This window comes from Chrysochloris asiatica, unplaced genomic scaffold, assembly GCF_000296735.1.
Source record: "Chrysochloris asiatica unplaced genomic scaffold, ChrAsi1.0 scaffold00001, whole genome shotgun sequence".
NCBI classification, from domain to species: Eukaryota; Metazoa; Chordata; class Mammalia; order Afrosoricida; family Chrysochloridae; genus Chrysochloris; species Chrysochloris asiatica.
Window position 1 is genome coordinate 11556034 of NW_006408519.1, and position 24083 is coordinate 11580116.

At 38.2% G+C, this 24083-nt stretch overlaps 1 protein-coding gene across 5 annotated transcripts in view; it reads right to left on the reverse strand.

Annotated features, from left to right (window-relative positions):
• The window catches only part of SYBU (syntabulin (syntaxin-interacting)), a 95652-nt gene that overhangs the window by 51469 nt on the left and 20100 nt on the right, over nucleotides 1-24083 (reverse strand). For all 5 annotated transcript variants that reach the window (XM_006830651.1, XM_006830650.1, XM_006830652.1 and 2 more), the window contains one exon: nucleotides 8262-8459. In XM_006830651.1, coding sequence (XP_006830714.1) covers nucleotides 8262-8459 — 198 coding nt within the window. The remainder of the gene's footprint in view (nucleotides 1-8261; nucleotides 8460-24083) is intronic.

A 24083-nucleotide genomic window follows, 5' to 3' on the forward strand; every position in this document is an offset into this window, starting at 1 on the left:
AGCCAATTCTGAATTATGAAGATTCTATATGGCAGAGTAGAACTACCCCACAGGGTTTCCAAGACTGTAAATCTTTAACAAAGTAGGCTGCCACATTTTTCTCGCATTGAGCAGTTGGTGGATTTGAACTGCCCACCTTCTGGATAGCAGCAGAGTGTTTAACCCCTGTGCCAGTGTTAATTAATCGCTGGCCTAGTTGGTACCTTCTGAGTTTTCTGGCAAATACTGCTGAATGTAGGAAACAGTTTTCTTGTTTTTCAGTAACAGATCCTCCATTATTGTTGTAAGGTTATTACAGTTCAACTTCTCAAGGCCTCCAATTTCAAGTGTCTGAGTGGTGTTTGATGACAAGGGACTACTAACTTAGTGTGAATGGTAATGATACACCCTGGAAGCTTTCAAATGCAGATTTCAACATTTCAGTTTATAAACATGAATTTCTTTTCATTTATAGTGAACCTAACCATTTGCTCAGAGTCCTGGTGTGGTTCTGCAGGATAAGCACTGCACTGCTAACCGCAAGGTCACAGGTTCAAGCCCACCAGCCATTCAGCAGAAACCCTATAAAAATTTGAGTTGGAAGCAACTCAACAGCACTTAGCAATGACCATTTGCCTATCTTAGGTTCATTTTTCCTTTTACAATTTCTAATTTTACAATTTAGCCATGGTGTCCCCCTCTCCCCAACACACACACACACAACTTTCTAAGTAGCTTTGTGGAGTGGAAAAAGTATTTCTATTTGTAAAAGAGTGACACTAGGTCTTTTTCTTCCTTGGATTCAGATACAACCCAAGTAGTCAGTCAATCAAGCATTTGAGGGCTAATGTGCTGGAGCAGTACTCCAATGAGATCTTTGATTTCTAGGTAAAAAAAGCCTCATCTTGAAATGGACTGCAAACAAAATACTAGAGGGTTTCAAAAAGTTCATGGAAAAATTCCATTATCATTTAATTCCATTTTCCATGAACTTTTTGATGCTATCTCAGATAGGAGCAGCATTTGGGGAGAGGAAGGATACCATCCCAGATTCCTAAAAACGTTTCCAACCAAAATGCTTGCCTTTCTTTTCTTTTTATCTGTTTATACTTACTAAACAGTATTCTGCTCTAAATTAGAAACTTCTAGAACCAGGGAAGACAGTTGTTGTTGTTAAATGCTGTTGAGTCGATTCCAACCCATAGTGACCTTGTATAGGGTTTCTGAGGAGCAGCCAGTGAGCTTGAACTGCTGACCTTGCAGTTCAAAAGACTTTGCAGTCTGGTGCATTAACCCACAGCATCACACCGACAGGGAGGCTATTTTTTTTGTCCATCTTCCCTTGATCCTCTAATAAACAGTAAAAAAAAAAATTCCTTGCACAAAATAGATACTCATTCAAATATTTCTCATTTAAGAATTTCTTGAACATCTAACTTTATGTCACACTGAGTCACTTTATGTCAAAATTGATTTGGGGGTATCTACCAACAAGGAAAGGAGCTCTGGTAGAGTACTGGTTACGAATCAGGCTGTGAACCACAAGGTCAGCAGTTCGAAACTACCAGCTTTTCCATGGGAGAAAGATGAGGCGTTGTGCTCCTGTAATGATTTACAGCCTTGGAAACCCTGTGCAGGGTCACTATGAGTTGGAATCAACTCCACGGTAACTTACCAACAACAACCAAAAACACACAGGTGTCCTGTGTGGTTATACGTTGGATTGTAAAGTCGGTTTGAAATGTAAGGTCAGTGGTTCAAGCTCACCAGATGCTCCTCAGAAACCCTTTACAGGGTCACTATGGGTCGGAACTGACTTGACAGCACTTAACAACAACAACCAACAACACAACTTTAAGGCAACACAAGATTCTGCTGTAGTGTTTTAGCTTTGAATGCTTTCTGAATTCGCTTATAGATGAAAGAAAAACATGAAAACATAAACTCACTGTTCAGCTGGACAGTAGGAATGTTTTCTTTTTCTCATTGGTGGAGATTTTAAATGAAATCTGCATAAACATTAGGCTATAGAGGAGCCAAAGTGACAGAAGGCTTATTGCCTCGGAGAAGCTTCAGAACCAGTTTCCACCTGGAGGAAGGAAGGTCTTCCTGCTGTGCATGACCCAGTGCCCAGGCGAAAGGTGCAGGCCTGTCACCTGTCCAAGCCCTTCCTGGCAGCCTGTAACATATTTCCCTTCACCATCAGCATCAAATACTCAGCAAACTTGAGTTCTTTATCTTAAAGGGACACTTAAGTAACTCCTTTCTGAGGTATACTCCAATGTTCCAGAATCTAGAACAATGCATCTAAAATTAAATGGGCTTAAGTTAGTTATTTAATATTAAAGAGCTTATGAGCATCTGTAGAAGAGTTACTAATTGCTTGCTATTTTAATAAACTGGTATTGGTTTTAGTGAATTGATTTATTTTAAAAATAGAGCATGCATCATGAGCTAAAACTCAGTTTGGGATGATAGAGAGGTGTTCACTTGAGGCTATGGGGGAGGCAGAACATTTTGACCTGAAAATAGTATCGTCTGTGGTTTACCAGATTATGTCTTTGCATTTTATTGATTTTGGAGTCATCCAGGGGCCTCACTTCCAGGATTTCCTCTTTTCATATTTATGAGCCTGGCAGATTTATTCCGAGAACTGTAGGTCACAGTGCAGATTTCTCTCAAATACAAAGAGATTACTGTACGGAACGGTAGCCCTTTCTAAAGCTCTAGCAACTTCCTCAGTGATGATGATATTAGTAAATTTAGGCAACTAAAAAATAAACTTTAAGGATCTCTTAGACATTAGTTGAATGCAAATATGTAAACAGATCGTAAGGTAAGGGCTGCTTAGGTTTTACTGATGCCTGTAATCCATTCATTCAGGAGCAGTTGACAACAGTGATCATTTCGGACTCTCGCTCTGGGAAAGGGTCATTAGCTAAGATGAATAAATCCTAAAAATTACCTCTGGAACCTCTGAAGTAGATGCAATATTTTGTGCACATGGAAGTTTTCTGGAGCATGGGTCTATATTGTTAAGTGCTGTCGAGTTGGTTCCGACTGTATAGGGTTTCCAAGGAGCAACAGGTGGGATTGAAGTACTGACGTTTCGGTTAGCAGTCCAGTGCTTGTCCTACAGTGCCACACCAGGACTCATGGTTCCATAGCCCTCACAATTTTCAAACAGGGCCTTGAATTAATTCACTCTGGTACAACCAGCTGCTGTGAATTTGTATCTCCACCTCAAATATACTGAATAATAATCTATGAGGAAGCTTCAAAAAATTTCTGGAAAAATGAAATGAAAAGACAATGGAATTTTCCCAAGAACTTTTTAACTTTCCCCTCACATATATTGTGGTGCTGTGGGCTAATACGTCAGACTGCGAAGTCATTTGAAGTGCAAGGTCAGTGGTTCAAGTTTACCAGCTGCTCCTTGCAAACCCTATACAAGGTTGCTATGGGTCGGAATCAACTCAACGGCACTTAACAACAACAGCAATATATATTTTAATAAGACCCCCAAATGATTCTTATAGATCCCTAGGTTGTTTCTGTTGAGTGCTGTTGAGTCAGTTCTGACTCACAGTGACCCCGTATAGGGTTTCCGAGGAGAGGTTAGTGGGTTTGAACTGCTGTACTTGCAACTCAAACTGAACTTGCAGTCTAGCGCATTATATTGTAACACCACACCAGAACTCCATAGATCCGTGGATATCCTGTTAAAATGCAGATTATAATTCAGTATATCTGAAATAGAAACGCAAATTCTCAGCAGGGGTAGAACTAGAATGGACCTGTTAAAAGCCTCATTTGCAAGGTACCATGAACCAAAGAGTCCTGGTGTGGCACTATGGGTTAATGCACTGGACTGTAAAGTTGGTTTGAACTACAAGAGCAGTGGTTCAAGCTCACCAGCTCCTCCTCGGAAACCCTATGCATGGTAGCTGTGGGTCAGAACTGACTTGATGGGATTTAACAACAACAACAAATGAGCCAAGGCAGCATGAAGAACAGGTCTTGCAACAGTTGGTCTCTCTCTGTCTACAGCAAAGTAGAGTGAAGAAATCAAAGACACATGGAAACAAACAGACCAAAGGACTAATGGACCGTGTGAACCTCAGCCTCCACAGTCTTGAGGCCCTAAGACCTAGATGGTGCCCGGCTACCACTGCTGACAACTTTGTAACAGATAACAACATAGTTCTTAGACAGAGTCGGAGAAAAATGTGGAGTAAAAACAAAAATTATATTAAAGACCTAGCTTACTGGTCTGACATAGACTGTTTGAAACTCCCAAAACTACGGCCCTTAGACTTCTTTCAAGCCTGGAACTGAACTCACCAGCCCCTCTCCACACCTCCTAACTCAACTTTCAGTTAAACAATCGATAAGATTAAAAGATGAACAATAACACAAAGTTAAATACATACCCCTAAAACTAATCAACCATATGAGATGAAAAGGGCAGCACTTGCCTAGGAATAAAGCTCAGAAGGTAGGAATGGATAGGAAGAAGGCTGACTGGAGATGGGAAACACAGGGAGGAAGGGGCTAGAATCAATGTCACAAAACAAAATGTGCATGAATTGCTAAATGGAAAAGTGATTTGCTTTGTAAATGTTCATTCAAATCACAATAAAAGTTTTTCTTAAAATAAGAATAACTATTCTTGTTTTTTCTCTTTTCTTATTGACAGTTTCTTCATAAAGATCAAAGGCTATAAAACATTCTCAGAAAGACAAGGGGCTGATCTTTAGCAAGTGCTTTCTTCCATAGGTTTAGGGACTTGCTCAGTGTGAATTCTGTATGCATACACAGGGTTTTAAAAAACGTATTTTAACAGACCAGATGGTATGTATTATCACTACTGAAACAAGGAAGAGCAAGCAATGATATAATACTGTTGTTATTGTTGTTAGGTGCTGACTTGATATTGACTCATAGCGACCCTATACACAACAAAATGAAACAGGCCTGGTCCTGAGCCCATTACTGCTACTGTGCCAATCCATCTCATTGGGGGTCTTCCTATTATCTCTGGCCCTCCACTCTACCAAACATGATATTCTTCTCCAGGGACTGGTCCCTCCTGATAATGTATCTGAAATACAAGAGATGAAGTCTGACATCTTGGCTTTCAAGGACCACTCTGGCTGTACTTCTTCTAACACAGATCTGTTTGTTCTTTTGTCAGTCCATGGTACTTTCAATATTCTACTACAACATCATAACTCAAATGCATACTAACTCCCATTAAAACTTAGTTTTCTTCTTGCTACACCACATTTGTCTCCTGTTTTACCATGTTTCCTTGCATTGAAACTATTTAAAATGTTTTCTGAAATGAAGTGTGTGTGGGGGAATAGAATTTGAATAATTTTAGGTTGCATTCTAATAATACGATACCTTCATGATGAAATCTGCTTTTTCTTTGTAACCCACAAAGCTGGCGTTCTTTCCAGTATCATTTCTTGCCCTCAAATTTATAGTGCACCATGCTCTTAAATTTATTATCTCATAGGTAGAAATTTTACTCCCAGGTTAAAAGACAATTGAAACATTCCTCCAAAGAAAACATTCAAATGGCCAATAGGAATATGAAAAGATGCTCATTATCACTAGCCACTAGCGAAATGTAAATCAAAACCATATGAAATATTACTTCACACTTATTATGATGGTTTATAATAACAAGTATTGTAAGGATGTAGATCAACTGGTACTCATGTGCATTGCTGGTGAATACATAAAACGGAAAACAGTTTGGCACTTCCTCAAAAGGTTAAATATAGAATTACCATTGTTGTTGTTGCTGTTAAGTGTGGTTGAATTGATTCTGACTCATAGAGACTCTGTATAGGGTGTCTGAGGAGCGGCTGGTGAGTCTGAACCACTTAGCTTGCAATTCAAACCAACCTTACAGTTGAGTGTTTCTCCTACAGTGGCACACCAGGACTCCATATGACCTAGGAATTTCTTAGGTCCTCCTGGTGGGTCACTATGAGTCAGAAGTGACTGGCTGACACTTAACAACAAATAACAAGAAAGGGTTGCAGGGAGTCCTGCTGTGGCACTGTAGGATAAGCACTGGGCTGTGAACTGCAAGGCTGCTAGTTCAAACCCACCAACTGCTCCTTGGAAACTCTGTACAGGGCCATTATGAGTAGGAACTGACTCAAAGGCACTTAACAACAAAAACAAAGGGTTTCAGAAGCTCTGTAGGATAAGCACTAGACTGCAAACCGTAAGGTTGGCAGTTCGAGGTCACCAGCCAATCTTCACAGAAAGTTGAGGTTTTCTACTCCGGCAAAGATTTACAGCCTCAGAAATCCTATACAGGGTCATAATCAACTTAACCACATTTAACAACAACAAAGGGTTTCTATGAGTCAGAATCAACTTGATAGCAATGAGATTAATAGCTTTAAAAATTGAAAAGAAAAACGTGCACATGAATAAAACAGCATTATTTTTAACAGCCAAAAAATGGAAAGCCAAATGTTGATCAATTGATAAATGGATAAAGAAAATGTGGTATGTACATTCAGTCACAAACTGAATCAAGTACTGATGCATGCTATAACACAAATGAATCTGGTAAACATTAAGCTAAGTGAAAGAAGCCAGACATACAGTCTACAAGGTTGTACCATCCCACTGGTAGAAGACATCGAAACAGAAAGTGGTTAGTGGTTGCCAAGGGTAGAATAGGAGAGTGGGAAGAGATGGGGAGTGTCTGCTAATGAGAATGGAGTTTCTTTTTTGGGGTTCTGAAATTGTTCTGGAATTAGATAGTGGTGATAGCTGTACCACCTTTTAAATATACTAACAACTCCACAGTTAGACTCTTTGAATGAGTGAATTTTATGGTACATGAACGACACCTGAACAACAACAAAAAGACGACTGAGGTGGGAGGGAGGGCAGGGAATTCTGGTCCTTGGGTAAGCGAGGTAATGATGTTATGTATTGGCTACAATTACAGGATGTTATTTTACTCAATCTCTTTCCTAAGTATTGAGGCAACCAATTCCTTTTCCGAAATTCCATCTTTCTCTTTCATATGTCCCACTTTTTCATATTATTCCATAGAGATAACTACTAATAAATCCTTCATGACTAACACTTATTTATTCATATTAAGAACCAGGGGATTTCGTTTTCACAGTGTAAGTTTTGTTCTCAAACTAAAGAACATTCATTTGGTTGATAAAACAAGATGATGGATAATTCATTATGATATGCTGTACACATCAGTTATTCAGAAGTAAACAAGCAGACAGAGATGCTATCACCCAGTGGAAGAGGATACAGGACCATACCTTGTCTCCATCAAAATAACCAATTTGTAGCTCCATGCACATTAATGTCATCACCAAACATAAATTAGAAGACAAACGCAGCTCAGACAAGTCATTTATCTGTTTTTTTCAGATTCATAAGTATGTACAGTCACTAACCATGGATGCTAAAGGAAAGTCTGCAATATAGAAATTGTCCCTCAATGCCAAAGCCCATGTTCTTTTACTTTAAAGTTCTAACTTTAAATAAAACTACAGTGTTTCATTCTGCTGTGCTTAGGGTCGCTATGAGCCGGTACCAAATCGACGGCACCTGCCTAATAACAACAATACTTGCTCGTATACTGTATATAATCCTGGGATACATATTGCAAATTCTAATAAATTACCTTTTCTGATGCTCATGACATCTTATCCATTGCAATAATGATTTCCACTTTGTCTCAAACCTCTAAATTTTTTTGTAACCATTGGACTTACTATATGTATATATGTGCATGCATGTGACATTATATTCATATTTAAATCTTTAAAGGGAATTAAAATGTTAGCATGTATGCCCAGCTCTACAGATATGCATCAGATAATCTGTGATTTTCATAATCCGTGGTCACTTCAGATGGTACCAAGTAACTTTTTATTATAATTTAATCTATAGTTAATTAATGGTGTAAATGTCTGTAAAGATCATCCAGCTTGAATTTCTTCAACTTTGCTCCTTTAAAGCTCTTTGTAATAGACATACATGTCAGTATACTTATTCGATAATTAACAGCCACCACAGAAGATACTTTACTTTCCTCCCCACCTTTTTTGAAAAACACAGAACCCAAACAAACGACACTAATATGATGCTTTTGAGTATGGGATACAGCACAGCATTAGTAGCCACACACGACATGCTGGAGTCTGGTTTCTAAACTGAAATCTCTCCAGTCACAATGCTCTGATAAAAACATAGAAAGGACATGCACATACCTGGCTTTACAAGGCCAGACTTTGGTTCCTTCTTATGTCGAGCTGACTGGACGCTTCCTTCACCAACCACTCCAGTTGTGCATTTTTTTCTGGTAAAGTCTTCATCACTTCCAGGACAAAAGCCAACTGGGCTGTTTCCAGTGTCTGAGGGTGTCTTCACAGGAGATACTGACTGGCTACTAGGACAGCCCGTGTCATCTGTAAGACATGAATCAGTACGCATTTTACTGAGGTGGAGGACATCAACGATGGCAAAGGGAAGCCACACAGTGTGCCACACACACAGATGCACATGCACAGACACATACACCCTACTTATGAGGCTCTGGTTTACTGCTGTGGATGACTCTTCCTTTATGCCCTTCCTTTTCCTACCATACTTTGACCATTCATGTTAACAGAGAATATCAACTATAGAGTGCTGGTGTGGCGCTGTAGGAAAAGCACTGGACCACAACGTCGGTTTGAATCGTAAGGTCAGTGGTTCAAATTCACCAACTGCTCCTTGGACACCCTATTTAGGGTCACTATGAGTCAGAACTGATTCAACAGCACTTAACAATATCATAAAATATAATGAAGGCAAAAGCATCAGCTTTCTGTAACATTCATGATGTCAAAACTTAAAGATATGTCTGTCTTAATGTGTAATGTAGTATAATTCTGAATCTTAATTGTCTACAGATTTTTGATCATGTTAATCATCAAAATGTCTCCAGAGAAACTCAGGATCATTGGTGCAAGCACTTCAAAGTTGTTTATTAGGAAAAGAGTTTCTTGAGTATTACTGATCACATCCACCCGTTTTTGATCATTTGGCCCATTCATTGGTTAACAGACTTTGATTGCTAAGACATCTGGTTTAGGGTTTCAAGAAAGTAAAAAGAAGTGAATTTTATCATACAGATCCAACTACAAAGATATCATTAGAGTGGACTGGTACAAAACCTTTAAAGTTACTGATTTTTATGGTCACTGTTAAAAGTTAATTTTCTAACAGGAAAGTCCTATTGATGGCTCCTATCGGTACTCCCATACTGATTATATATTTATGATGGCTAGTTAGTTCATTTGTACTTTGATGAGGAAAATTATATGGGAATGTAAAGCCAAATCAATACCACTTAAAAGCATGTCTATCCAGATAGATTGATTAGTGGTGAATTTTTATAGTTATTAATCACACAGAAATATTTTGATGCCACAGAGTTGCTTTAGGGAATCTACCTTGAAATTTCATATATATTTTAACTAACTGAAAAATCAGTTTATTTATTTTCTTCATTGTGTAAATTATGACATGCTTCTGCAGGTAATTTTCCACAAAAGCAACCTAGAGGCTCAACATGCATCATTACTCATTTGATTATTCTTTTTTAATGCTTTATTGTGGACTGGGTGAAGGTATACAGAGATCATCAGTTGTACATTCAATAAAACATACCCTTTCATCTCAATGATTGCAATCTCCCCTATGCAACAAGTTATCCCACTTCCTCCCTGTAGTTTCTGTTTGCATTCCTTCCCTTCCCTTCTCAACTTTGTCCTTAGGTAAATGTTGCCCTTTTGATCTAGAATGATTGATTAACTATTGCATGGTAAGCATACCTTGTTGTTGTTAGGTTCCATCGAGTTGATACTGACTCATAGCAACCTTATGCACAAAAGAACAAAACACCACCTGGTTCTGCACCAACCTCACAACTTTTGCTACATTGAGCACATTGTTGCTACTACTATGCCAGTTCATCTCATTGGGGTCTTCTCCTTTTTCGCTGACCTTCCACTTTACCAAGCATGATGTCCTTCTCCAGGGACTGGTCCCTCCTGATAATGTGTCAGAAGTAGGAGAAATGAAATCTAGCTACCTTGGTTTCTAACGAGCATTCTGGCTGTACTTCTTCCAACATAAATATGTTTGTTATTTTATTGGCCCATGGTACTTTTAATATTCGTTTCCAACACCATAACTCAAATTCATCAATTCTTCTACCTTACTAGTGTTATTGTCCCACCTATGTAACTATCTTGGCTGAAAATTGAGCCATCATGGTGCATTCTATTCCAGACCAGGGTGATAGCTTCAGGTCTTCCAGTCTCTTTTTGACTGGTAAACCCAGTCTTCTTCTTCTTTAAATAATTTTGAGCTTTGTTCCACATCTTCTGACACCTTGTCTGGGACCTTCCAATGTGATCCCTTTCAGGAAAGTTGGTAGTTGTCGCTGGGCACCATCTAGTTCTTCTGGTCTCAGACTCATGGAGACTGATGTTCACCTGCTACATTAGTTCACTGGATTAGTTGATTCTAAGCATCTGGTAGTATAGTGTTTACGAACCTTAAGGTCCGCAGTTCGAAACTACCAGGCACTCTGCGGGAGAAAGATGAGGCTTTCTGCTCTCATAAAAATTTACAGCCTCGGAAACCCTGTACAAGGTCGCTATGGGTCAGAACCGACTCGACGGCACATAACAACAACAACAAGCATCTTCAATTTCCATCATTCTTTCTTCTGCACATAGAGAGACCAATAGTTGCATCATTGATGGCCACTCATGAGCTTTTAAGATCACAGACATTTCTCATAAAAGTAGGATGTAGAATATTGTCTTTGTGGACTATGTTATATCAATTACTCATAGTGTCCCTTGAGACTATAGTCTTAAGCTCCCAGAACCAGGAACTCATTGCCTTAAGATGTTTGATAATAACTAATAATCTTTCATCATTTTGGTCCCTGTATGCTCTGGATCTGTAGGAAAACCACTGCACTGCTAACCAAAAGGTTGGCAGTTCAAACTCACCACCGCTCTTCAAAAACACTATACAGGGTCGCTATGAGTAAGAACTGACTCAATGGATCTTAACAACAGCAACATATGTTCTACCACATTCAAAGGTGAGTTGGCAGAAAGGGTAAGTCATTATGTACAAATATCTGATTTCAAATCCTTATCTATTTGTGGGTATATCCCCACTCTCCCTCTCATACCCGTTTACCTTATATATTTGTCCATACATCAATCTGCAGAACATTGCTGTTCCAGGGTTGTGTATGTAATACTATTTAACACAATCCCCTTTAACCCTTACATACTTCCCTGTGTCTTCATATGTCTTCACCATTCTTTTTCCAATCTCCTTCTTGTTTATTGCCCTCCCAGTCAACTGTGCTAGTGTGTCTACTCTCTAGCCAGTGAATTATTCTCCTTTCACTTCCATCCCTGGTAACCATCAGAGAAAATTTCTCTTGATTTGAGAACCTTTTCTTGAATTTTTACAATAGTGATCTTATGCAATATTTATCATATATTGTTGTTGTTAAGTGCCGTTGAGTTGGTTTCAACCCATAACGACCCTATATAGGGTTTCCAAGGAGCAGCTGGTGAGCTTGAACCACGATATAGTAATTTACTAATTTCACTCAACATAATGTCCTCCAGGTTCATCCATGTTATGAGGTTCACAGATTCATCATTATTCTTCAACATTGCATAGTATTCCACTGTGGATATGTACCAAAGTTTGTTTATTCATTCATCCACTGATGGGCATTTAGACTGTCTCCATCCATTTACTATTGTGAATAGCGCAGTGATGTACATTGGTATAAATATATCTACTTGTGTCATGGTTCTTATATACCAACTAGAGGGATTGCTTGGTCATACAGTATTTCGATTTCCAACTTTTTGAGGAAGTGTCATACCATTTTCCACAGTGGTTACACTATTTCACAGTAACACCAGCAATGTAGAAGGATCCCAGTTTCTCCATGCCCTCTTCAGCATTTGTTGTTTTTTTTTTTACTTTGCTATTAATACTGCGGTGAAATTGTTTTCTTTTCTTGTTTTTTCTTTTGCTATTAATACTGGGGTGAAATATCTCAGTGTTGTTTTGATATGGAGTGGCAGGGTGCTGTAGGATAAGCACTTAACCACAAGGTCAGTTTGAACCGCAAGGTCAGTGGTTCAAACTCATCAGCCACTTCTCAGAAACCTTATACAGGGTCACTATGAGTCAGAACTAACTGAACAGCACTTAACAACAATAATGATTGAGAATATTTCTTCATATGTTTATCAGCCATTTAAGTGCCTTGTTTGGTGCAGTGTGTGTTCATGTCCTCTGCCCATTTTTTCATTCAGTAGTCTGTCTTTATCTTGTGGAAGTGTTGTAATTTTCTATAAATTTTTGAGATTAGTTATTTGTGTATTACTCATTTTATTTCTTAGGTATTAAATATAAAAGTTTGCCTTGGGCTATCCATTCAATAAATTTTTATTAAGGTCCTATATGTGAAAGAGAGAAAGGAAGTTAAGATCTACATAGGACTAACCTATGATATTTGCTTCCCCAATTTTTTTAACTTAAAAGACCTTTAGCCAATGACTTTATTTTTTATATGCAAAAATACATTTATAATAATAATTCACTTACTAAAAACATTGGTACTGTCATTTTAATATGAAAGTATTTGCTCTTCATTCTGAATTTTACATGTACCATATCTGAAACCATTGATTCAGAAACAGGTATTTTCTATACTGCAATGATAATGCTGAGGATTGTGCACACATTCAAAATGCTTCCTTATTATATTTTATATAAGTATTTATATGTGCTAAGAATAGATCTGAGAATATACGAAGTTATGAAACCTTGGTGTTGTTGTTAAGTGCCATCGAATCTGTTCTGACTCATAGAGACCCTGTATAGGGTTTCCAAGGAGCAGCTAGTGAGCTCGAACCACCGACCTTGCGGTTCAAACAGTTTTACAGTCAGGCACATTAACCCACACACAGCCAACGTAATGATTCTCCTGCCACTTCCTCCCTGATTTTGCTATTTCCATTCATCCTTCTTTCTTATCCTTGCCTGCTTTTTAAGTTTTATCCCTGGCTAAATGCTGCTTATATGGTTGATTTTTTAAGAAATGTATAACTCCTTGATATTACTGTTTACCTTACAGGCCTGTCTTTCATTTGGCTAAAAGTTAAGTCATGGGAGGGCACTCAGGTCCAGACCTGAAGGTGCCTAAGGGTCATAGTTTCAGAGGTCTCACCAACCTCAATCAGACCAGTAAGCCGAGCCTTTGGCATTATTTTGAGTTTTGTTCCACAGTTGTTTTTTTCTCCATTCTATCCAGGATCTTCTTTTGTGATCCCTTTTAGAGTGGTCAGCAGTGGTAGCTGAGCACCATCTAGTTCTACTGATTTCAGGGTCATGGAGGCTGGGGCTTACAGGGTCCACTAGTCCTTTAGACTAATTGTTTCCTTGATGTCTTTTGTTTTCTTTACTCTTCTTTGCTTCAGGTGGCAAGAGACGAATCATTGCATTATTGGTCTTAGACAGCGGCTCACAAGCTTTAAGACCTCAGTATTTACTCACCCTAGTAGGACATACAATATTGTTTTTGTGAAGTATGTTATGCCAATTGACCTTGGTATCCCCAAAGACTATGGTCCTGAGCTCCAAGGTTTCATACCTTAGTCACAGACAAATATCTTGAAGGAATGAATCACTGAGCCCTTGAGTTGGTTCCGACACATAGCGACCCTGTATAGGGTTCCCAAGGAGTGGCTGGTGAGTCTGTATCATCAACCTGTGGTTCAAACCAACCTTGGGGTCCAATGTTTATCCAATAGCGCCACACCAGGACTTCATATTACATATATCATACCTACATATATGCAATGCATATCTTCTAAAATATCACAAAAATATAGTTACTTAAAATGAATAAATATTTAGAAATTCATAAAAAGTTTTGTAGTGAGTATGTAAACTTATCACATGACCTCCTTTTTCACTCCTCTTTCCCCATTCCCTATTTATAACACAAACTTCGGTGAAGTGAGCCACATTAGTGATATTTTCCCATGTACCTGGATTTAAGAACACTTAGTTAACAACAACAACAACACTGGGGAAAGCTGCAAACTGAAAGAACTGTTTTCTTGCTACTAAAAAATTTAGTTCAAGAAACCTTCAGATATTCTAGATCTTGTGCTCATAAGGATTTACCATATCTTCTACAAATTTGCTACTAAGGTATGATACTTTGGAGTAGGTTTTACGACTGTGAACATATACAGCTATAAAAAATCCTCACCACTGGACCAATGAAAAATATCAAGATAAATGGAGGAAAGACTGAAGTTGTCAAAGACTTCAATTTTCTTGGATTAACCATCAACACTCAGAAGCAGTGGTCAAAAAAATCAAACAACATACTGCATTAGGTAACTCTGCTACATAAGACCTCTTTAAATTGTTCAAGAGTAAAGATGTTAGCTTGAGGACTAAGGAATGCCTGACCCAAACCATGGTATTTTCAATAACCTCATAGGCATGTGAAGGATGGACGATGAATAAAGAGGATTGTAAAATAACTGATGCATTTGAGCTATGGTGCTAGAGGAGACTATTAAAAGTACCATGGACCACCAAAAGAACAAACTAATCTGTGTTGGAAGAGGTACAGCCAGAATACTCCTTAGAAGTCAAGATGGCTAGACTTTGTCTCTCATATTTCAGACATATTATCAGGAGGGAACAGTCCTTGGTGAAGGGCATCAGGCTTGGTAAAGTGGAGGGTCAGCGAAAAAGAGGAAGACCCTCAACGAGATGGACTGACACAGTGGTAACAGCAATGGGCTCCAGCATAATAATGACTGTGAGGTTGGCACAGGACTGGGCAGTATTTCGTTCTGTTGTGTATAAGGTTACTATGAGTGGGTACCAACTCGACGGCATCTAACAACAACAATAACTTCTTCAAAGACAATCACTAGCAAAGTCTTCTCCTTGGAGATAACTCAACCTATCATATCATTGTTAAGTGCTGTCATTCCAACGCACAGCGAATCTGTATGGTTTCTGCAGAGCAGCTGGTGGGTTTGAGCCATCAACCAAATGGTTGGCAATCAAGTGCTTATTCCACACCAGGACTCTATATCATTAAATACTATCAAAGAAAATGTGATTTCTAAGTTTACATATTCTTCTTAAAGATCCTTAAATTTAAAGAGTGAACATTAACTATAGTATACTAGTATAGATCACATTTTCAAGCTGAGACTCAAATACATTTTGTTTAAATGCAACAATTGTAACAAAAAACCCATAAAGATAGTACTAAGCACTGGACTGCTAACCACAAGATTGGTGGTTCAAACCCACTAGTTGGTATTTGGAAACCCTTTACAGGGTTGCTATGAGTCAGAACCAAATTGATAGCAATGCACAATAACAATAACTTTTAGAAGAATTACATTTTTATGAATATTAAAGGAACTAAAACAATTTGTCATCTATCAAAGGATATCTTAAAACTCTTTAACAAAGAAACAGAACTACTCCTGTGCAAAATATACTGACTGTCATTGTTCAGACGATGAGAAATTATTTAAAAACAATTGCCATTGCTTTACTTTCGACCTTGATTTTCATTTTATTGTGAAAAATCCCAGTTCCTGGAACCAAGGGAACTCAGCACTAATGAAATGATTGATTCCTTTTGGTTTCCCTTTCTGACGTTAGGACATGTTAGTATACAGGACCTAAGCAGTCTGTTTCTAGAAATTAATGTTTTTATATAATGTTGTTCAAGCCTGTCATCTTTGTTGCTCTTTAAAATGTGCCCTGTTCTTCCGGTGCGCCTGAGGAAACTGGTTTTGAATGACAGGATAATGACAATTCTTCTGGGCTGCTACTGTTCACCTACTTCATCACATTCTTTCTCCCTATATTTGCAAGTTCCATGCTTTAACCCAAAGAAATATAAGCTCTTCTCAAAGGCACAAAGCTGTCAATTACTCAGAATGAGTTCCCGCACTTTGACAAAGCTCAACAGATCTGCACAGTGTCTTGGGAGAACCTCTCATTCTTGATGTCAAACAGAGACATTCAAACGAACGAAGTCCAATCATTCAAAATTACTTACTACTTTTACAATTATTTTCTCATGAGTCAGATCCAGAAATTAATTCCTTTGAAAGAGATATGGTTCAAATAAAGGAAGATCAAGGCTTTGGATTCTCTACACTAAAATGGTTTCTTTTTGGTAGAAAGTTCTCAGACCCAAAGGTATAAAAGTCAGCAATTTCCAGTATTGTAAGATTATACTTCCAGTGAGTTAAGTAGAAATGAAATGTGTTTTGTTCGATTTTACTACCATTTTGCTGGCGTTAAATAGGAAAGAATATGTATCTACCATGTTTTTTAGTACTAGTCATTTCAAGGATGAAATGCTAGGGTCTGGTTAAAACTCAGAAACAGAAATGATTTCGAGTAATGACAGTGTGGGGAAGGCAGCTGCAATTTTTCACCTGCAGCACGTGCCTCAGATGCCTTATTATTTATAGCCAGTATCTCTAGGGTCTGGTCATGAGAAGATGACTATCTAAATACACATTCAGCTTATAGTGCCTTATTACTGCATTTGAATTAAGTAATATTCAGAGAAACATCTGTATGTCTAGTACTGTGCTTACACTGAGGGGAAACAATAGAAATATAAGACGTGATCTTTCACTGCATGGGAGGAAGGTGTGACAGACTTCTACAAAGATTGACAGACTTGGAAACTCTATGAAGGAGTTCTATTCTGTCTTACCGGGTCCCTAAAAGTTACAATCAACTAGGTGGCAATGTTGTTGTTGTTGTTAAGTGCCGTCAAGAAAGGTTCTGACTCACAGCGACCCTGTGTAGGTCTTCCAAGGAGTGGCTGGTGACTCTGAACCACTGACCTTGCAGGTCAGATAGACCTTGCAGTCCAATGCATTATCCCACAGCGCCACACCAGGACTCCAGGTAGCAATGGGTTGGGTATATGTACATTTTTCAAATCCTACTAGTGGGGTGATATCATTGATTCAACAGCTATGTACTAAGTCCTATTGTACATCAGGCACTGAATCTGCCTACAGGTGCTGTACCCAATCTCCATAAGCAGAACTTACAATACACGGTCCTTGTAAACTGGAAAACTTGTAAAAGTAAATCTACATCTTAGAAAAATCTGTGTGTTACCAGATCTTGGGGAATTTGCTTGTTTTGTCTAATGGGACCAACAGTAACAAAGGGATCTAGTTTGGGAAAGGGCGGAGCCATTACTTTTCCTGCTACAGAGAGAACACTAAGTTTAGCAAAGGAAACAGGGCTTCACATGCCTGCGAGTTAGGTCACCTGTGGCATCTGTTACACTGAAGAAGCAGTCATCTGTTCAACAAGTCCTGTTTAAGGCTTCTTCTTCTTCTTTAAAATATAAAACCCAAAACAAACAACCTCATGGTCACTATCAGAAGCAGATTACCAGTCTAGAAGGAGGTAATACTTCTTCATTTACGCTGAGATCCTAACGGTAATGAAACTAAGATTAGAACCCTTTGGTTCCTCATGTAATCTTACTATAAACTCAACTCCATGGGACTAAGCATGCTGCGCTCACAGATTGTCCACATTCCCATGTCAGCTGCTCTAGTGAATGCTCCAGTCAGGATTCCAGGTTCTAAGCAACACAAATTGATGCTGATTAACTTAAAAGCATTAAAGAAATGATGGATGAAAGGCCAGGAGGAATCAAAGGTGGTATAACAGCAACCGAGCTCAGGAAGCTCAGAGGATAACTCTCCCTTGGTCAATTGGCAGCACTCAAAACTATCAGTATTTCCTATCTTGTTTATTATCAATAAAAGTATCACTGGAGTCCTGGTGTGGTGCTGTAGGATAAGCACTGGACTGCTAACCACAAGGTTGGCCTTTTAAACCCACCAGCCGCTCCTTGGAAACCCTATACAGGGTTGGTATGAGTTGGAATTGATTTGATGGTACTTAACAACAAGTATCACTGGGACTTCTTAATAGTAATAATACTGTTGCTGTTGTTATTTAGTGCCATTTAGTCAGTTCTGACTCATAGCTACTCTGTTTAGGCTTTCAAGGAGCGACTGGTGGATTTGAACTGCCAACCTTGCAATTCAAAATGGCTTTGCAGTCCACTGCTTATTCTATAATGTCACACCAAGGTTCCAATAGTAATAATAATTATTCATATTTATTAAGCACTTACTGTAATCAGAGACAAAATGCTATATACATCTTAATTCCCTTAATTATTTGTACACCACTAGGGATGGTAAAAGGGACTCTGGTAGTGTAGTGGATTAAGCATCAAGCTGCTTAATACCACAAAGTCAGTGTTTCAAACCTCCCAGCTGCTACACAGGAGAAAGATGAGACCATAAAGACTTACAGTCTTGGCAATTCTAAGAAGCAGACGAGTTCTCCTCTGTCCTACAGTGTTGCTATGAGTCGGAATCGACTCAAATGGCTGTGGTTTTAGTTGGTTGATTTGGGGATTAGGCTCTGGGTACTTAAGTATTCCTTACTGATTCCCTTAAATCTGCCAACGCTGCTATAAATCTCTTTAATAATCTGCTTCAATTAAACTTATGTCTTCTCTTTCCAGTACTATCTTATCTACTAAATTCACCCTGTAGAATTCACAGATTTATAAACATAGAATTCTAGCTCTTATGTTAGTATAAAGAAATTATGAATGAAAAAATAATTCTACTATAACAACTGGAAGAACATGGGCAGGAAATGGCAGAACTCCTAAATGACCTAGCAACAAAGTGTAGGATGTTTCAAATGTCCAGAAAGGTGCTTGAGAAAAATGAGAGCATTTCAGTGATTTTTGCCATAAGGAAAGCTTTGCTCCAGGGCTTTAGAAAGAGGATGTGACAACTGTCAGTCTCTTGGAGAGGAGAGAGTTTCTTTTTAAAACACACATACATACCAGCTTTTATACTCACATAGTTTGAGTTTTTGCATTTCTATTATTCATAGAAAGCAATACTTTAAAAAGACTCCTTTATGTTTCACAGAGTGTAGAATAAAGTTAAATTGTTGTTAATTGGCCCTCAAGTGAGTTCCATTCATGATGACCCGCCACCTGCAGCGTCAATGTAGGCTCCATAGGCTGTGAGCTTTTGGAAGCCAACTGTCAGACTGGTCTTCCAAGATGTCTCTGGGTGGGTTAGTTAGAACCTCCAACCTTTCAACTAGTCATGAGTGGTTAGTTGTTTGAGCCACCTAGGAATTTAATCTAGGGTTCAATTAAGGAACGGTTGGCAAACGATGGCCTGTAGGCTAAATTTGCCTGCTGTTATTGAAATAAAATGTTACTGGAGTACAGCCATGCCCAACCCTTTACATATTGTCAATGACTGCTTTCACGTTGTAACGGCAGAATTGAGTAATTGTGATAGAGACCATCTGTCCCACTAAGCAGAAAATAGTTACTATCTGGCCCTTTACAGAAAAAGTTTGCTAACCTCTGGCTTAAATGACACCAGGAGGAAGCAAACAGAAATTTTTGAGACAATGGGCTATTTTAATGTTATTTACCAAAAGCAAAGAATCACGTTAGTTTTGCTAAATGAAAATGGCATTGTGATTATGGAAGAAAATGTCCATGATTTTGAACAATCCATACTGAGGTATGTAGGTAGGCATGAAGTGGCACTGATGTTTGAAGATTGGCTTTAAAACACTTCAGTAGAGAAAAAAAAGGACTGGATGAAGCAAATATGTCAAATCCTGCTATTGTTTAACTAGCGAATGGAATAATAACATTTTGAGAATGTTAAACTGTTTTTTATAAGATACCATTTAATCTCTCATAGCATGATTTTAAATGAATACCTGTTTAAAATAGAAATGAGCACAGAATTTTAAAAACACACACTTCTTTCTTAGAAAGTATTTTGGATTATTTCCTATTTTCATATTAAAATTGCTTTAATAATTCTTTTTACATGAAAATCTTTGGTCAAATTTGTAATTATCTCACAGATGTAGCTCTCGAAGTGGAATGATTAATTCTTCCAAAAAGGTTGGCGCTATTAAATTTCTAGCAGTGTTTTGTTTTTTGGGGGGGTTCGTTTTGCATTTTTGCAAAATTGATATAGAAAAAAATTATTTTTGATGTTCCAACTTGCATTTATTTATTAGTAAGGGCAAGAGTCTTTTGAATGTCAACTAGCCTTTTTAAAGTTATTCTGTGAATTGTCTATATTCTTATTAAAATTGTAGTTCTTTCTTATCGATCTGTAAGAAATCTTTATATGTGAAAGGTGTTTCACATTTTGTCTTATTTCACCCAGGTAGCAGTTTGCTTTTAATATTTCTGACATTGAACACTTTCTGGATGCTAAGTCTCTCCATGTTTTCTTTTGTGACTTCTTTCAATGCTTTTATTAACAAAATGTTCTCCACACCAAGAGCAGCTAAATATTTACCTATATTTTCTTCTAGATGTGTATAGTTTCACTTTTCTTTTCAACTAAACCCATCTGGAATTCATTTTTAAATGTAATGTGAGTTTAGGTGCTGACTATAATATTATTATTTCAATTTTCAGAAAATTTATTCTTTCCACATGACTTTGTAATGGTTTTCTGATGAAATTTTGAAGTCAATGAATGTATTTTTAAGTGACTATATTGTTAGGTGCCATCAAGTCGGTACCAACCCATAGCGACCTTATGCACAGCAGAATGAAACACTGCCTGATCCTGGGCCAACCTTAATACTGTAGCCATGCTGGAGCCCACTGACGCTGATGAGACTTTTTGCTCCTCTAAATATTTAGTCTCAGAAACCCTGTGCAAGGTTGCTATGAATTGGAATCAACTCAATGGCAAGGGGTTTAGTTTGGTTTATACTTTAAAATGTTGTTGCTAAGTGCCTTTGTGTTAGTTCTAATAACAGTGACCTGGTATAGAGTTTCTGAGGAGCATATTATGGGTTTGAACCGCTGACCTCGCAGTTAACAGCCCAGTGTTTATCCTACCACACCAGGCTCCTTGAAAATATCAGGGCTGCTCAAAGTCTATGTGTGCATGTATTATATCACGTCCTAATACTTAACCAAAGCACCTAATAACCAGCAGGGCCCCATCAAAGATATTTGGTGGCAATTATTATGACCAGGTTTTCCCTCCTTGAACTGAGTACAGATAAGAATAAAACATCAATACAATGTTTTTTAAAAGTCCATGAACCACCTCTAAAACTTCCTAGTTTATTTTTGAATTTAGATTTCAGAGCTCATTGGTTTTCCAAAGCATTGAACTAAATTCCAGAAAACACATTTAAAAATAACATGAGGCAGAAGAAAAATATGGTCTTGTACCATATGTCTTGAAAATATTCGGTTATGGTTTCATACTATTCAAAATTCAGTTGCATAATTTAAGGGGAAAATCATTGCTATATTAAGAAAACCTTACTTTAAACTATAAGAAATTTAGCTGATTCTCAAAAATTAATATTCATGAGTATTTACTACTTTGTAATCATTCATTCAGGAATATTTATTTAGTATACATTATGTACCAGAGATCGTCATCCTTATTATTATTATTAATAGCGTTTTTGAAGATTGTTTGGCAGAGAGATAAAAACCAGCCTAAATGCATAAATAATCTGAATTCTGAAATTCCTGCCACAAACCACTGAAATGCACTAAAATTATACAGATGAGCTAAGAAAACTACCATTTATTAAATATGTACCATATGACAATAGGAATCCTGGTGTGGTGCTGCAGGATAACGCAATGGACCGCAAGGTCAGTTTGAACCACAAAGCTGGCAGTTCAAACCCACCAGCCACTCCTGAGAAACCCTATAGAGGGTTGCTACGAGTCTTGGAGCCAACTCAACAACACTTAACAACAACAATATATGACCATAAGATTTTATTCATGGGAAAACTGAGGCTCCAAGAAGTTAAGAAGTCCAATTCACTCAGTTACTAAGTAATTGATGAAAGATTCAAATTTAGATTTGTCTGGCTCCAAAGTCCTTGTTTTTCTCAGCATAAACTGGCTGTTTTCTAAATTATCTCTACCTATGTTTGGCTCAGTGGTTAAGCACTTGGCTACTAACTGAAAGGTTGGCAGTTCAAAGCCAGCAGCATCTCTTCAGGGAGAAAGATGGGGCAGTCTCTCTCCCTTAAGTTACATACAGAGTTACAGCCTTGGACGCCCCATTGGACTGTTCTCATCTGTCTATGAGTCTATGAGTCTACGACTCTAGGAGTCGGGATCGACTCACCAACAGTGGGTATGATTTGGTTTTGGTTATGTTTGTTCCAAGAAGAAACAGCAGTCATTTTGGGAATGTCCAAATTAAAAACAGAAAAAGCTGTTAGGAAGGAGCCAGCCCATAATAAGCAGACCACAAAAATTTGATGCAAGAAACTCTTTTTAGCTGTTTCCAGTTTTCCAGTGTTCTTACCACAACATATGTAGCCATATAAAGTGTATGCCAGTCAGATATTTTTGCATTCTAGGTTTACAATAGCAAAATTTTGAACTTTGATTCTTTTACCCAACTTGAACATCTTCCTAGAATGATAACTTACAAGACTAGGAGGCTCTAAATTAATTTTGCATCACTAGCATACAAGGTAACACTAGTTAGTGGCCAATGTTGAAGCACGAAAATCTCATTTGAATTCATCCACTCCTTTATTCTTTGCAAAGAATTACTGGTTGTCTATTGTGTGCCAGGCAATGTTCTAGATATCAAAGATTTAACGATGCTCAAGATAGATAAAATCATTGTCCTCAAAGATTTCACATTTCTGTGTTTGAGAGAGAGAGTTAGTCAATAAGTCTTAAAAAATACATAAACAAGGTATTTTGGGATGTAATGAAACAAGCTGGGTGATTCCAAATAGACTACCTAAGTGGGAAATAAGAAGGGGCTCCATTAGATAGCTCCTGAATAAGTAATCTGAGAACAAAATGAGAAGAAACCAAACATAGGAAAAGGCAGGAAACAAGGGCAAAAGAGCCTGTAAGTTTCCCTGGCATACCATTATAAAATAAACATTTGAGGGGGAGAGAAAGGAATAGCCAGAAATATCACCATAGAAAGCTTGTAAGTCTGTCTTCTGACTATAACTGATTGGAATACATAAAATGGGGCTACAACATGCCCAGTGAAGGAGGCTTCCTGCAGAGCTTCTCCATTACATAAGACTATAGGTGGAATCCTGTACCGCATCCAGAATCTTCTGCGGTAAGAACTTTCCACTTGAAAGGATGAGCAGACCAGTGTGGAGTGCCTAGAAGAACAGAAGGCACTTCTTGAAAGAAAGAGCAACAGGAAAAATACAGGACATTATAGGCAGTACAAGTGATTACTACAAGAACAAGCAAACTGCTTGCCCAGGAGACATCAAGGCAAATAGTCGGGTCCCCTCAAGGCAAACCCCCTTCCAAGACTAAGACTCAATGGGAATACACACTCTGTTTGGTGACTAAGTTCATCACTGATAAGCGGAAGTGAGGGAAAAACAGCAATGAAGCTGCAAGCTAAGCCCCACAATGTTCAACAGACTCTTGTGAACCCGCGTGAAGACCAGGTTTGCCAGCAGTGTGGCAAGACCTGGGGACTCTTGGGCCCAGAGTCAGTGACATAGCCACAGAGAACTAGAGTGGAGAGTGAAGCGTCCAGTTGATAAGAAGAGAGGGCATATGCACAAGGTCACCCACACTTGCAGATAATACCCACTTGACCTGGCTTCAATGACTGGATGATCAGAGTTCAACTAGAAGAAGAACGAAGAGGGAAAAAAAAGAGTAATCTGGTAGAATTTGATGAACTTGATCTACACCTATGGATGCAGTAGCTCAAAAGAGGGAACAAATCTTTACAGCGAGGATCATTCCCACCCACTCCATACACACAGTAGACAGGGATGGGCAACTTGGACATTGGCTACCCAAAATAAGAAAG